The sequence below is a fragment of the Aulonocara stuartgranti genome (genome assembly GCF_965226115.1).
Source record: "Aulonocara stuartgranti genome assembly, chromosome: 16".
NCBI lineage: Eukaryota > Metazoa > Chordata > Actinopteri > Cichliformes > Cichlidae > Aulonocara > Aulonocara stuartgranti.
This window is the reverse complement of record NC_138952.1, coordinates 427,197-443,333: the sequence shown is the minus strand read 5'-3', so window position 1 is coordinate 443,333 and position 16,137 is coordinate 427,197. Positions and strand designations below refer to the sequence as shown.

General features: G+C 44.1%; 1 protein-coding gene across 1 annotated transcript in view; it reads right to left on the bottom strand.

The window, feature by feature from the left end:
* The window catches only part of LOC309690427 (titin-like), a 175,415-nt gene that overhangs the window by 126,133 nt on the left and 33,145 nt on the right, over positions 1 to 16,137 (bottom strand). The window contains 30 exon segments of the mRNA XM_082507460.1: positions 63 to 350; positions 649 to 939; positions 2,866 to 3,144; positions 3,306 to 3,587; positions 3,668 to 3,946; positions 4,054 to 4,341; positions 4,446 to 4,724; positions 4,813 to 5,094; positions 5,182 to 5,460; positions 5,803 to 6,084; positions 6,338 to 6,616; positions 6,698 to 6,985; positions 7,112 to 7,390; positions 7,482 to 7,760; positions 7,837 to 8,112; positions 8,234 to 8,515; positions 8,597 to 8,875; positions 8,962 to 9,249; positions 9,338 to 9,616; positions 9,742 to 10,020; positions 10,138 to 10,416; positions 11,145 to 11,426; positions 11,534 to 11,812; positions 11,922 to 12,209; positions 12,302 to 12,580; positions 12,661 to 12,942; positions 13,028 to 13,306; positions 13,383 to 13,664; positions 13,877 to 14,443; positions 14,651 to 14,929. Of these exon segments, the coding sequence (XP_082363586.1) occupies positions 63 to 350; positions 649 to 939; positions 2,866 to 3,144; positions 3,306 to 3,587; positions 3,668 to 3,946; positions 4,054 to 4,341; positions 4,446 to 4,724; positions 4,813 to 5,094; positions 5,182 to 5,460; positions 5,803 to 6,084; positions 6,338 to 6,616; positions 6,698 to 6,985; positions 7,112 to 7,390; positions 7,482 to 7,760; positions 7,837 to 8,112; positions 8,234 to 8,515; positions 8,597 to 8,875; positions 8,962 to 9,249; positions 9,338 to 9,616; positions 9,742 to 10,020; positions 10,138 to 10,416; positions 11,145 to 11,426; positions 11,534 to 11,812; positions 11,922 to 12,209; positions 12,302 to 12,580; positions 12,661 to 12,942; positions 13,028 to 13,306; positions 13,383 to 13,664; positions 13,877 to 14,443; positions 14,651 to 14,929 (8,733 nt within the window).

The window sequence follows — 16,137 nt, the reverse complement described above, 5'->3', positions numbered from 1 at the left end:
CACCGTGCAGTGGAGAGACAAGATGTGTTCATTACACAAAACTGGAACCACAGATTGATTACCTTTTACAGTGACTTTAGACTTGCAGAAGTCAGTGCCATTTGCATTGCTGGCCTTGCACAGGTAATCTCCAGCATCCGTCTTTGACACCTGGCTGATCTCCAGATTGGCCGTTCCACCAACAAATGAGATTTTGGTGTTTCCGCTGGACACGAGCTCTCTCCTGTCCTTCATCCACTGGATGGTTATTGGAGTAAAGCCGGTGACGTGGCACTGGAGGCTCAGCTTCTCCCCTTCACCCACAGTCACTGGTTCCAGAGGAACATCAAATTTGGGAGCCTGGCCAGTCTCTGGAGAAGTGGTGCAAGAACCGACAGGATGACTACAAATACTCACCTTTCAAACAGTGAACTGTTCAACTGAAGCTCATCCAAAATCTGGATGGATGCTAGCAAAACAAGTCACTGTATTTCATTCTGAAAACAGTCATAATTTTACCCAAATATAGTAAAATATTACCCAAACATTACTTTAATACAATGAAAGTGTCAGGTTTTAATCTTTAGTGCCATAAGAACATCCTGTAGAGTCACATCAGCTTTAGCTGCATGGATGAAAAGGATCAAACCCTAAATGACAGAGTCCTACCTGTTACTGTGAGAGAAACGTTACAAGAAGCTTTGCCAGCTTCATTGGAGGCCTCGCAGGTGTAAACACCACCGTCAGAGCCCGTGGAGCCTCTGACACACAGCACGGCCATGTTGTTTTTGAAGCTGATATCATATTTGTCCGAGGCGCGGATCTCACTGTTGTCCTTGTACCAGGAGACGGTCAGAGGTTGAGAGCCGGACACGCGGCCCTCGATCTTTACGGTCTTACCCACTGAATCCACCATGGACTCCGAAGGCTTCCTGGTGAAGTTTGGAGGAACTTTGCGCTCTGTTAGTGGGGAAGAAAATAAGAACGAAAATCATGCCATGCAGTGGCATTGGACGTTTGAGATTCCAATTTAAGAGTTCAGGCCACTGGGCCTTTACCACAGCTTCAGGAAAACAGTCTGGCACAGCACACGAGACAACATACAAACAACACAAAAGCAAAGAAATACTAAACATCAGAGATTCTGACCAAAAATCTCCTGTCTATGAAAAAGACCATTATCTGACCACTACAGCGTTGGTTTCAGGCATCTCTCAAAGCTTAGTAAATCCTTATTTCAAGACCTACAAAATGCAGAGCCAGCCACTGAAAACACCCTAAAATATCATCCTGGTTATTCCTGGCAAGCACAAGATCACAGGACGTCAAATTTATTTCCATAGCACTTTTAAAACAACAGCTGGTCACCAAAGTGCTGAACATCTAAAAGAAAAGTCAAATGGCATAAAAAGATGACGAAAGACAACAGAATTTAAGAAAGTAAATATAAATCGAGAAGATCTGAGTAAGAAATAGCACAAAAGTAATCAGAACTTATTCTGGTTTAAAAGAGAATAAGAGGGTTTTCAGGTGGGTTTTGAGAGTGTCTAATGTCCCACAGTTTAGGTGAAGCCACAGCCAAGGGCCAATCTCTGTGCTGCAATCTGAACCTCGGGAAATGTAGGTGCATTTGGTCCGCAGACCACAGGAAACAGCTACATTCAACAGCATCAGTAATTAGAAGGATATCTGGGAATCAGACAAAGGAAACGTGTCGGTTCGTGCACCACCTTTTCTGACATGACTGGCATCTATGAATTATTCACTTACTCATGTTACATAAACATGGGAATTGTCCTCTGAGTGTTTCAAGTATATCTTCAGTCTCAACATCATGCCAGGCAAGCTGGTTCTGAGAAACAATGGTTTGGTTCACGCTTCCCCTGTTATGCTGCCATCTAATAATAATAGGTGATGGAGGTTATGAAATATTGGAGATAAACTAAGATCAGTTTTTAGACCTCGATGACTAAATACTGTGTTCCTAAACAACAGCGGGTCCCGGCTGCTCTTTTGCAGTACTTGTCTGAAAGGTGTATGTCTGTGAAGGTTCTCAGGCATCCAGGTCATCGTAGTCAAAGGAGCTTGGAAAGAAAAGCGTCTGGACTTCTTTAAGTTACTTGAAGACGTTTCACCTCTCATCCGAGAAGCTTCTTCAGTTCTAAGGTCAAATGGTGGAGAGTCCCAGATATAAACCTAGTGGGAGTTTCCCCCCACAGAGGGACAAAAGGACCCCCTGATGATCCTCTAATCGCCTGAGCCAAGGTGGTTTGAAAGAGGAGTGAAAGAAGCATCTATGTCCACTGTGAGCGACCATCTTTGAACAGAGGCGGGGCTTACGACACCAACTCTCTGCCATCTATAATCCAGTTTTGAGATCCCTCCCCAGACGCCTTAACGCCCACTCACATCCTGGGCCATCTGACCTCAGGAATTCGCATGATAAGGTGGAGCCAGGTTTCACAATGAACACACCCGAAACTCTGGCTGATTGGGACCCACACCCAGTTTCACACCTTGGCTCAGGCGATTAGAGGATCATCAGGGGTCCTTTTGTCCCTCTGTGGGGGGAAACTCCCACTAGGTTTATATCTGGGACTCTTCACCATTTGACCTTAGAACTGAAGAAGCTTCTCGGATGAGAGCTGAAATGTCTTCAAGCAACTTAAAGAAGTCCAGACGCTTTTCTTTGCAAGCTCCTTTGACTGTCTGAAAGGTGGGAAACCTCTAAATATGAACCTGGATTAAAGCTTGCTGCTGACTTTTAAGATTCCTCGTAACTCAACAAAACAGCTCGAAAAATGTCTTTAAAATATTGACAGTCACACCAGGCTTCATTCATTCTTCATTAATGTAGAAAAATGAAGTAGTGAACGTGAGCATCACCTTTCACAGTCACGCTACAGCTGGTGGAGGCTGAACCAACCCGGTTCTCGGCCTTGCAGATATATTCACCGTGATCAGACTTGGTAGATTTGAACAGTTGCAAAGTGGCAACGCCATCTGCAAAGTCCATTGAGCAACTGTTGGACTTGCGCAGCTTTCCATCCTCTTTAAACCAGGCGACAGAGATCACAGGAGTTCCTGCAATCCTGCACTCTAAGGTCACCGCCTCACCCATAGTTACCTCCACTGGCTCCAGCTTGTCAACAAAGTATGGTGGTTCTAAAGTGTGACATCAGGGTGGTTTAGTTTAAGTACAGATGTGTAAACATACAAATGAAAAATGTGTTTAAAAAAATGGCCAAATTAATGAATGTATGGTCATAAGTCACCATAAGAAAAACAGAGGGATCCACATTTACATGCACAACCAATCATTTTACCTAGGATTGTAACTTGTGCTTCACATTTGTCACTTCCAGCTCCATTGTCTATCTCACAATAGTATCTACCAGCTGCCTCCATCCTTTCAGAGTTCAGAACCTCCAGGATGCAAGAGGTGTCTGTGGTGATCATATTGTGCAGATAAGAGGCTTGGATGAGTTTACCATCCTTTTCCCAGGTTACATTTACAGTTGGGGTTCCAGCATATGCGACCTCGAGCCTCAGAGGCTTGTTCTTTTCAATGGAAATGTCCCTCAGCCTCTTCACAAAGTGGACTGGCTCTGAGAGGGGTAAGTCCACCGTCAGTTAAATAAAAATCAGTGCATGAATTGTAAGACGGGCATATATAATGCTAACAAACCTTTTACAAACAGAAAAACTGAGCAGCTCTCCTTTCCTGCATCATTAACGATCTGGCAGGTGTACTCTCCTGCATGAGACTTTTCAACCTTATGAAGCACCAGCGTGGCGACGTCGTCCTTCAGGGAGATCTCGCAGCCTCTCCCGTGCTGCATTTCCTTGGCTCCCCTGAACCATTTGACCTTTATGGGAATGCTGCCTTTCACTTTAGCCAAGAAAGACACACTTTGGCCAGGCAACGTTTCTCGAGCCTCGGGCGTTTCAGAAAAAGATGGTGGTTCTGATTTCCAATAAAAAGATTCAAATAAAAAAGATTTGTTGTAACCAAACTTCTGATCCTGGCTGAGGAAACCATGTTTAAAATATTCTGGTCTCTGGATTACTGACCTGTCACATTCATTGAAGCACTTGTCTCACTGGCTCCTGCAGCGTTCACAGCTTTACATGTGTATTTGCCAGAATCTGACGTCTTAATCACTGGAATTCTCAGCGTGCGCACATTATCCATGCTGCTAATGTCATAGTTTGGCCCACTGTTTATCTCTTGGCCATTATGGAACCAGGAAGTTGTTAAAGGAGTAGAACCGGTAATCTTACACTCCATCTCACCAGGCTTACCCACAACAAGGTGGGTATCTCTCAGCTTCTTTATGAAACTCGGTGGAATCAACTTATCTATTGTAAAGAAACAATAACATGGAGAGCTGATTGCTTATAAAAAGAAGAAGACAAGAAGAAGACAAGCTCACAAATCGGCAGCGAACACAAAAAACACAAACCTGAGACTGTGAGCTTAATTTTGCAAGAGGATGTTCCAACGTGGTTCGTAACCTGTAGTGTGTATTCTCCGGCATCTGCTTTGTCAGCAGACAGAATCTTCAGGGTGGCAAGCTGCTTTTTGAAGCTCAGATGATACTTTGCATTAGCTGAGAGCTCTTTGTTGCCCTTGAACCATGTAGTTTTCAGTTCTGGTGAGCCACATACTGTTACCTCAAGAGATACAGTTTCTCCTGACTTCACATTCAACAGCTCCGGGCTTTCCACGATAGCAGCAGGTTCTAAAGATTATGCAAGAACGCATTAGGCTAAAGAAATCCTGGTAATTAATTGCAATGGTAATGCAATTAACTTTGGAGTTCTACAAACCTAGAACCGTCACTTGAGAGACCGACTCGACCGCTCCACAGTCGTTCCTCAGCTGGCAGGTGTATTTACCAGCTGTGGTTGAGTCAGCCTGGGGCACTACGAGAGCAACCACATTGTTTTCAAAGGTGATCCTCCTGTTGTCATCTTCTCTGAGAATATGATCTTTGTCCTGAACCCAAGACACAGTCAGTGGCTCCGAGCCGTGCACGGTAGCTGTCAGCGTCAGCTGCTGACCGAGTCTCACTGACCGATCGACCAGTTTCTCCACAAACACTGGTGGTTCTGAACAGTGATGGAAAGATCACAGATGAGGAGAGGTGATCGCACGTGGCCAAGCTTTGAGGAAATGACCACTAATATCACACTAACCTTTCAGAGTAATGACAGTCTGGCACGATTTACTTCCTACATTGTTCGACGCCCTGCACTCATAAAGCCCGGCGTCATCTTGCTCCAGCTTTATAATATGAAGTGTAGCAAAGCTGCCCACATTGACCATCTTGCATTTTCTATCCTCCTTTAGTGGCCTGTTGTCTTTGTACCAGTTAACCTGGAAGGGTGGGGTGCCAGACATCTCACAATGCAGACTAGCATCTTTGCCTTTTATGCCCTCCACAGGGCTTGGAGTTTTAACAAAGGAGGGGGACTCTAGAAAATACAATGAGATATATTAACAGATGAAGCATTCATGAAGACGTAACACGAAGCAAGCAGTTCATCCGGACAGTTTCAACCAATAGAAATACTGTGGAGGGTTAAACAGAAAAAGAAAAGCTCATGATGAGAGTCCTAATATTCATGATAGGAGAGTAGGTTACATCGTGTTCCCCAACATACTGGAAGACAAATTTGATTTTGAAGAAAAAAGACATGATTGCAGAAAGAAACAGCGAATCCAAGCTTCCAACACAGGGAATTATCCTTTTCCTCATGCAACATATGTTCAGAGGAGGCAAAATCCACAAGCCAAGTCTCCACTCAAAAGCTGACCTTGAACTGTGAGAACGCTGCTGCAGCTTGCACTGCCAGCATCATTATGAGCCTCACAAGAGTAAACTCCGTTATCGTCAAATGTTGCATTGGAGATCTGGAGGTATGCAGTTGAGTCAACACACATTGTTTTATAGTTGCCTCCATCAGTTATCTGTTGGTCATTTTTGTACCAGCATATTCTCAGAGACTGTACACTGGTGACCTTGCATTCAAAGCAGTGTCCCTCGTACTGTTTCACAGACGTAGTGGGAGGCAGTTTCAGGACAAACTGAGGTGGTTCTGCAAAGTAAGAAAAATATCAAGTTACTATCCTCAGCATAAAGTAGCACTTGAGCAGTAATGGGACGGATGGAGGATGCAGACACATGACTGGCTGCTGTGGCAGGGGACTCTGAAAATAACACAGATATTTCTGGAAGGCAATAAAGCAAAGAAAAGACACATGAAGACAGGGAAGAGCTGTGAAAAATGGAGAAAAAAGATGGAGTTAAATGCACGGCGATGATGGTGGACAAAAAAAGAATAGTCCAACCTTTCACCAGTAACTGTGCCGCACTTTTCGCCGTGCCTGCTTCGTTGCTAACTTGGCAGGAATAAATCCCAGACTGCAGAGTGCCCACTGAGCAGAGCTCTACAGAGGAGGAATATTTCTCCAGTCTAACTCTGCACGATGGCCCAGTGATGAGTTCGATGCCATCCTTGAACCATTTCACCATAAACGGAGACGTCCCTTCAAAGACACTTTTGAAGAATACGTCAGACTTGGGAATAACAGCCTGAGACTCAAGCTCATCTATGAATCTTGGCGGCACTAAAACCAACAGAGAAGAATGATGATGATATGTGACTAAGAGCCCGTGAGCTGATAAACCCATAAACTTTGAATGCTAACCTTTAGCTGTGAGGACTCCACTGCACACACAGCTGCCTGCTTTGTTGGTAACTTTGCAGGAGTACTCTCCTGTGTCAACACTCCCAGTAAGTTTTAACTCCAGCAAGACTCTATTTTCAGTGTGTACAAGTTTGTACTTGGAGCTCTCTGTAATCTTTTGTTTCCCTTTGCTCCATTCAACAGTCAGAGGAAGCGAACCGGTTACTCTGCACTCCATGGTCACCACTGAACCCATGATTCCTTGAATGTTTGTTAATTTCTTAATGAATGTGGGAGGAATCAACTCTTCTGTTTAAAATGATAGCAGAAGATAATTAATGTCAGAGAAAACCTTCAAATATCCGTGTCTTCTATTTGTACTGTGGTAAATACACATGTAAAGCTGTAAACCAAGAGTGAAAGGTGTCTACCAACCCAAAACAACCAGCTTCACTTTACATCTGCAAGTCCCAACTGCATTTTGGGCTTCAAACATGTACTCTCCACCGTCTTCCAGCTGAGAGGACATTATGTTAAGTCTACTGAGGTTGCCCCCATAGCAGAGATTATGCTTTCTGCTCGAATGGAGCTCGTTGCCATCTTTGATCCATCTCACACTTATATGAGGAGTTCCAGCTACCCTGCATTCAAAGCTAACTGGATCTCCACAAGTCACTTTAACAACCTCCGGTTTCTCTTCAATCGTTGGTGGTTCTAAGATGCCAAAAAGAGAAGAAGTAAATGTACTTCTTGGTGTAGTTGGAAATCAGCCTAATATTAGATAAACTGCTTGAAGTAAATGTACCTTGCACAGTCAGTGTTGCTGAACACACATCTTGCCCAGCCTCATTTACAACATGGCAGGTATATTTCCCCCTGTGAATAGCCTCACAAGCAAGAACCCTGAGAGTGGCCTCTTTGTTCTGGAAAATTTGCTTGATCTTCGGATCATCTTGGATCCAGTTTTCATCTTTTTTCCATAGCACAGAGAGTGGCAGGGGCCCTTCCACAGAGCAACGAAACACTGCAGCATCTCCCACAACAGCGGAGACACTCTTTATCTTCTCAATAAACTTTGGAGGCACTAACAGGGAGAAGACACTGTTGTAATACCAGAGCATATATAACACATTGAGTGTGGAGTCATCGATAAAACCAACCTTTCAGAGACAACACCACCGAGCCAGAGCAGCTCCCAACCTCATTGGCTACCACGCACTGGTAGGTGCCCACATCATCCACGTCGCAGTCCTGGATTTTTAAGCCCACATTTTCACTATCAACAATAATGTACTTTTGGCTGGATAAAATTGCCTTTTTATCTTTAGACCACGTGACACTGAACGGAGCACTTCCTGCAACTTTGCTAGCAAACGCTGCCGTGGAACCTTTAACGACTTCCAGAGATGATAGCTCTTCAACAAATGACGGAGGCTCTGAAAATAACAAAGCAAAGCGCTCTAAAGAAACCTTTGGATCAATTAAAAATAATAACATACAGAACTTAGCATTCAACTTGATCTTAATTTTCACATAAACAGAGAAAAGAAAACCAACCTTTCACTACAAGCTCAAAAATGCAACTCTCTGTGCCTGCTTCGTTGGAGGCCTCACAGAAGTATTTCCCGCTGTCTTGTTGACTAACTACACAAACCTCTAAAACGGCAACAGAGGTAAAAAATGATATCTTGTATTTGAGGCTTTGGCGAATCTGAACTCCATCTTTGAACCATTTCATGGAGATCTCTGGGGTACCAGCAACCTTACACTCAAACACCTTGCTGCCTCCGACACTCACTAATGACACCGCTTCAGGTTTTTCAGTGAAAAATGGGGGCTCTGAAATAAATACATGAAGAAGCGACTTAAAGACGGTCATCATTTTCAAAGTGAAGAAAAGGATGAAGCTCCAATATTAACCTTTTACAAAGAGCGCTGCCTTGCATGAAGCGGAGCCCACAGCGTTCTGAACTTCACAGACATACTCTCCAGAGTCAGAGGTTTTGGCAGAGAAGAGCTCTAGGGAGCTTGAAGTGTTGTCTTTGATTACAGAGCACTTGGCACTCGGAAGGATTTCTTTTTTGTTTTTAAACCATTTGATGGCGAGCGGAGGTGTGCCAGAGACACGAAGAGTAAACCTAACCTTTGATCCAGGCAACGCATTCTTGGAGTCCGGTTTTTCAAGAATGCGTGGTGCTTCTGTTGGTGGAAAAACCCCAAAATGCTGTCATACAACACAAGTCTGTAAAAAACTGAAAAAATACTGATGATGCATGAGATCAAACCTTTAACACACAAACTCCCGGAGCACTGGGCAGATCCTGCCTCGTTTTCAGCCACACAAGTGTAGCTCCCACTGTCTCTACTGTCGAGACAGCCGATTTCCAGGAAAGCAACATTTTCGAAAAACGTGCATTTATATTTTTGACAAGTCTGGATCTCTGTTTCATCTTTGTACCACTGTATCGTCATCGGCAGAGAACCAGACACGAGGCACTCTAGATGAGCACACGATCCTTTTATACCTTCAGTCTCTGTCAGCTTCCTTGTGAAGGACGGTTTAATAATCTGATCTATTACATACAAGTTGAAAAAAAACATTGTCAGGGTGACTGTAGAAAGAACTGCAAACAGATTCAACAAAGCTTTGGGCAAACCGACCTAAGACTGTGACTGATGCGTCACAGGAACTGTGCCCAGCAACATTTGAAACTTCGACAGTGTAGTCACCGCCGTCGCTCTTCTCTGTTTTTATCATCTTGAGCACAGAGCTCGTGTCTGTGCTCTGTATTCTGTATCTCTGTCCTGACGGCAGCTCCTTTCCCGCCTTAAGCCATCTGACCTTCAGCGGTTTAGTGCCTGAAAACCTGCATTCAAGTCTGGCTGGGTCGCCATGGGTTACACTGATGGACTTTGGGTGCTCTGAAATACTTGCTGGCTCTGCGATAACAAAATGATTCAAAGGTAACTTAGTTTTGATCACTGCGCTGCATGCGACAGATGAAGCGGCGAGCTCGACACAAAGGCAAAAGCGGACGATTGAGACCCACGAACATCGTACAAACCTGTCACTATGAGCACCGCGGCACATCTCTGGGTCCCGGCTTTATTCTGCGCCTGACAGACATATTTCCCGCCATGTGACAACTGAGCATTTTTCAAATTCAACATGGCACTTTTGGTTTCACAGGACATCTTAAAATGCTCGTCTTCCGTAAGCTCACGATCGTCCTTGATCCAGGACAAAGTCATGGGAAGTGACCCAGACAACATACACTTCATGGAGATTTCAGAGCCCACAATACAGGACATATCCTTTAGTCTTTGAACAAATGATGGTGGTTCTAGTGAGAAAACACATATGTTGTCATCATTCACAGGCAGTCTAAATGAAACTGAAATCCTAAACCTTTGCAATGAAAGTGGACGCATGCAGCGAGGCAAACTCTCCCGCCACAAACCTTTTAGAGAAATCTGGCAAGAGCAAGATGTCTCCCCAACATCGTTTGAAACAGTGCACTTGTACGTTCCTTCGTCTCCGGCCTCACAGTGTGAGATCTGAAGAGTGATTGTATCATTTTCCACGCTGATTTTATGTCTTTTGTCATTTCTGATCAGCTTATCGTTGAGGAAGCAGCTTATTTCAAATGGAGGGGAACCTGAAACGATTGCTTCCAAGATAATCTCAGACTCCGTAACAAGCTCAGCTGATTCAAAAGGCCTCACAAACAATGGAGGCTCTACAAAACAGAGAATAAAATTACATTTACAGGCATGAAGAAATAATTCTAGTCTGATGTGGGAAGTCTGGTCCACAGAGTTCATTTAGCCTTTAAACTCTAGTTTCTAGGTTTTCTGAGTAACAGTGAACCTGTAGCAGACAGTGGTTTTTAAATGACTGGTAATCCTTGGGTTACAGGTAATGTGTCATGGGTTTATTTCTTTAGACCATCTGCTGAGGCAAAGGGCCAACGCACCCTCATAAAACATGGACATTTCAGAGCATTTGAATAACCTGCTTGGCTCTTTATTTTTGATTTATAGGGTTAGCATGGCACGGCATATTCAAAACACAAGTTCACACTGTCAGTTAATGCAGTCTGTCCATTAAACATCTGTACGAAAAGGTCAGCTGTTAATAACATGGCTGACAACCAGTTACACCAACAGTCAGGCCAGAAACCCCTCCTAGCTTCTTACAAATATACTGTTTCTGGGAGTCTCTGCTTTGATGGAGAGTAACTAAACCCTGCACTGACGTCCATATAATGCATGCAGCACCGAACATGTGAGAAACCCATGTGGACCAGACTTTAGATGGAAACAAATGTAAAGTTTGAGGACAGCAACAAGAGTAAAATCAATTAGCAAGTTTCACAAACTAAACCTAGATGAAGACCTGCGTCTTGAACCAGGTTTAATCTTGGTGTTGGAAACGGAGTCTTTGACCGGTGAAGAGTGAACCAACCTTTCACTGTTACTGAGCTGCTGCACTGCTCCCTGCCGGCCTCGCTGGATGCCACACAGACGTAATCTGCACTATCCTCTACAGAGCAACTCTCAACCTCCAGAGTGGCCAACGAGCCGTCGAAGGTCATGTTGTGTCTGCGGTCTGAAACCATTTCTGAGCCATTTTTAAACCATGTGACAGTAATAACAGGAGTGCCCTGCACTTTGCAGGACAACTCCAGAGGTTGTCCTGTTTTCAGCAGCTTTGAAGGTTCAAGCTTCATCGTAAATGTTGGGGCTTCTGTAAATCAAGAGTAACAATTATAGATGCGATAAAGAGGTTAATTAAAGGAAAACAGCTTTTTAACACTTTTTAAAGAAAGAACGAAAGCAGCAGCTTTTCTGCACCTTTTATGAAGAGCGCTGCAGTACAGTCAACCTTCCCAGTGTCGTTGGATACTTGGCATGTGTATTTGGCAGAGTCACTGGGTTTCACAGAATGAAGTTCCAGGGAGCTGGAAGAGGAGTCTTTCTTTATGAAATACTTTCCCCCAGTGAAAATCTCTTTCTCCTCTCTGAACCATTTAACGGTAAGTGGAGCCGATCCCGTAAAGTCAGACTTTAAGACAACGTGTGATCCCGGGGATGCATCAAGAGATTCAGGTTTCGAGGTAAAGGCTGGAGGTTCTGGAGGCATTTGGGAAGAAATACAGCAGATCAGTTCACACCCTGTCACTAAGCCTGTGCTGATCTCTAATGGCTACTGCTTAACTTGAGGTAATGCAGCTTCTCTGACCTTTGATGGAAAGAGTACCACTGGTTTCTTTTTCTCCAGCATCATTAGAAGCTTTGCATGTATAAACTCCACCATCGCTCTGATCCAGGCCAGTTATTGTCACAGAGGCTGTACTCTCACTGAAATCAAGCTTATATTTTGCATCGCTGTGGATTTCTTTATTGTCTTTGTACCAAGACAGAGCCATCGGCTGAGATCCAGCAAGCCTGCAATCCAACGTGATATTACTGCCAATGCTCCCATTCACTTTCTTTAGAGTTTTGGTGAAGGACGGGGGAACTGCACGATCTGTGTAGGGAAGTATATCAAACATATTACAAGCTCCACTTGTGCTGATCGGACAAATTGATATTAATGATGTTTTATTGACTAAAACCGACCTATAACTGTAACCGAGCACGTGCACTCATCTTTTCCAACTTTATTGGACACTTCCATCTTGTACTCGGAAGTGTCACCTTTATCTGCTGCGAGAATCTTTAAAATGGCAGTGTTCTCCTTAACTGCTATTTTATATTTACGACCACCGATCATCTCCTTGCCGTCTTTGAACCATTTCACTTTGAGTTCAGGGCTTCCAGAGACGGTGCACTCCAGCGTGGCAGAGTCGCCTGCAGTCACGCTGATGGAGGCTGCTTTCTCTAAAATCCGAGCAGGTTCTAAAACACATTGAATTTTACACTTAACAAACAGTTAGATCTGAACTCTGAAGACATTTGTAATGGGAATGTTTTCTAACCTTGAATAGTTAAGATAGCTTCACATTTTTGCTGTCCTGCCTCATTTTCAGCGAGACAAGTATACTTCCCACCATGCTTCAGCTCAACAGATGAGAAGGAAACACTAGCGATGTTGTTCACAAAGGACATTTTGATGTTGGGATCATCATCTCTGAGGAGCTCAGAGTCTTTCATCCATTTAATGGTGATGGGAACTGAACCTTTCAGGGTTCCCTGTAATTTCACTGTATTTCCCAAAACTGCTGTAGCGCTCTCAATCCTCTTTGAGAACACAGGTGGCTCTGAAACAACACGATTGGTATCATAATGTCAACACCTGCCAGACTGTGGGACGCTGTAATGAAAGTCCTTTTTTACACCACTAACCTTTTTGTTTAAGTACTGACTTTGAGGTTGCTGACCCAACCTCGTTGGATACGACACATTCGTATTCACCAGTATCAGCGCTCTCAAAGGACTGGATCTCCAGAGAGGCCAGTGATCCCTGTGACACTATGCTGTACTTCTTATCTGAGGACAGGCGTTTCTTATTCTTTTTCCAAGACACTTCGAGCGGTGCAGAGCCTGCAATCTCACACTCCAGCACAGCTACCGACCCTCTGACTGCCTCGGTGGACAGTAACTCCTTTCTGAATGACGGAGGTTCTAAAGGGAACATACAGTTCGGTTATATGTGTTTTTGCACAGACTTGGGCCTTTTGTTGCCAAAAACTCGACACACCTTTCACTGTTACTTTAATGCTGCAGCTTTCACACCCGCACTCGTTGAGAACCTCACAGGTGTAGTTTCCACTGTCAGTCAACAGGACATCGTGTATCTCGAGAGTGGCGACACCGTCCTTCAGACCGACAGCGTGTCTGCCACCAGTGGACAGCTCACTGTTATTCAAGAACCAGGTGCTGTGGAGTTCGGGAGATCCTTTGACGGTGCACTGCAGGCGAGCGGTGCTGCCCTGCTTCCAAATTGTTGTGGCTTCCAGCCGCTTTACAAAGACGGGTGGCTCTGCAGAGGTGTGTGGTTAACAAAAAGCTATTGTGAAGTCAAAGACTGCATTTAAAAACAGCAACCACGCAATGAAAGAGGAGAGATTTAAGTCGCTGTCTATCATCTAAAATGGACACCAGAGAATTGAACTGTGTTAACTTCCAGGACTGCAGATTTGCAAAAGTTACAAATGCTGCAGTTTCCCTGAAACTTAACTAGATAGCTCTTACCTTGTACCTTCACCGTGGTGGAGCAAGACGCACTGCCGGCTTCGTTTGCCACTGTACACACATAATTTCCACAATCTTTCAGTGTGGTCTTTAGGATATCAAGAGTAACTGTCTTATCCTCAAACAACAGTTTATAGTCGGGAGACTGGTGGACTTTTCTGCCATCTCTGGTCCAGCTGACAGTTACTCCAGTGTCCTCATCCACCTGACACTCAAGGTGCAGAGCAGCTCCGACCACAGCGGCGACTGAAGCCAGGGGCCTTACAAAGTTGGGTTTATCGATAACACACAGCTCCGTGTGGCACTCAGCTGTCCCAGCTTTGTTAGATACCTTGCACACATAAAGCCCGCTGTCAGCTGCCTCAACACTGGGTATCTCAAGAGTGTGCTTATTCTTTTCACAAGAGCTCTGGTAGTGTGCGGGCACTTTGGGTAAGGCCTGGTTGTCTTTAAGCCAGACAACATTCAGAGGAGCAGTTCCTGCTATTACACACTGCATTACAGCCCTCTTTCCAACATACACAGTCTGAGGGTCAGGCTTACTTATAAAGACAGGAGGAAATTGTTCTACAGGGATTAAGAAGAAGAGAAACAAATCAGTGTTAATAAGTTTTACCTTAACCGAAATCAAACCAACAGGGCAAGAAACAATTGCACAAACAAAACGCCAGCACAAAGACGAAAACGCGCCATTCATCCCCTCGGAGGGGAATGAAAACAACATGAGTTCCAAACTCAACCAGCCAAGAAGAAGGAAAAATGCACTGCTCTTACCTGTGACACCGAGGGAGGCGGAGCATTCATCACTGCCGTGCTGATTGGACGCCTTGCAGGTGTATTCGCCACTGTCATCCTTGGTTGTCCTCAGAAGCTCCAGGGAGGAAGCGCTGAAGCGACTGATAATCCTGCACTTTTCACCCTCTTTGATGGGGTGTCCATCTTTGAACCACTTGAAGCTCACGTTTGGAGCGTCCTCAGTTTCACATTCAAACTTGGCAGAGCTGCCGATGTTTATCTCCACTGGGACGATTCTGTTCCTGAACACAGGCTTCACTGTGTTTGCAAAAGAGAGAAAAAGGCAACAAGAACATGTGAATATACAGCAGGTGCTGAAATGACACAAAAATTAGTGTTTGTACTGGAGACGGTGATGAAGTGAACCTGGGACGGAAAGCGACACACAAAGTTATGGTGGGATGAAAGTGGAGGAGAAAAAATGAACAGGCTGAAGTGATGAACAGGAAGTCTGTGACGACAAAAGGAGAGAAGGCATGCAAACATGAATGATTAAAGGCATGTGGTCAAAGGAGACTGCTTGGCTGTGAAGGTTGTAGAGGAGTAGATGGAGTGGGATGTGATCATGTCACTGCTGTCTGCTGAAAGCCTCAAAGTCCAAATGCTTTTCTTTTGAAAAAAACTGCACGCCAGGTGTCTCGAAGGTAAATGAGCTGTGGGCTGGCAGCGTCCTCTCATTGGACGGCCACCTTAGTGTTGAAGTGGAACAAGAAAAGCAAACAAGCAAACTCCCACAAATACTTCTGAAAATGTTTGTTTTTCAAATTTCAAATATTTTATAACGAGATGTTTTTTCCTCACTAATTGTGTTTATTTCGTAGTTCAATGAGGCGTCACTGGTCTGTCTGCCCACACACGTGGCAGCACTTCTGCTATCATTGTGTTCGTATTTAACAAAGTAAAAATGCAGACATAAGTGCACACGTTCGTCAGTTTTACAGGCCGTGACTTTGGGACCCCTGCTGTAAGCCATTTTCAGTTCTGCCTTGGTGCTCATTTCCTAAACTTTGAGTTTTGGTTGAGGTTTGCAGACAGCAGACGTTCACCACAGCGTGAAGTAGGGCTGCTCGATTATGGCAAAAATGATAATCACGATTATTTTCACTGAAACTGAGATCTCGATTATTTGACGATATTTATTTAACCCTTTAAGACCTACCATAGAACCAAGTCCGCCAGAGCTTATATTATTATTTTTTTTACATGCTGTAGTGCCATTGGGAGCATTTCAAGTTGCTATACAACTGTTATAGCCCATATTTTAATAATATGTCTGCATTAAGTCCATAGTAACGACATAAATTGCAAAAAAGTGCAATAAACTCCAAAAAAATTGACAATTTAAGAGGTTTATCCCTCAAAACTTTAAATACAAAAAAGTTGCAAAAAATAGTTTCCCACCACAGGAAATTTATCTTGAGTGTCTTCATAGTTTTATTTTGGAGATACAGCAGTTTTTATATACT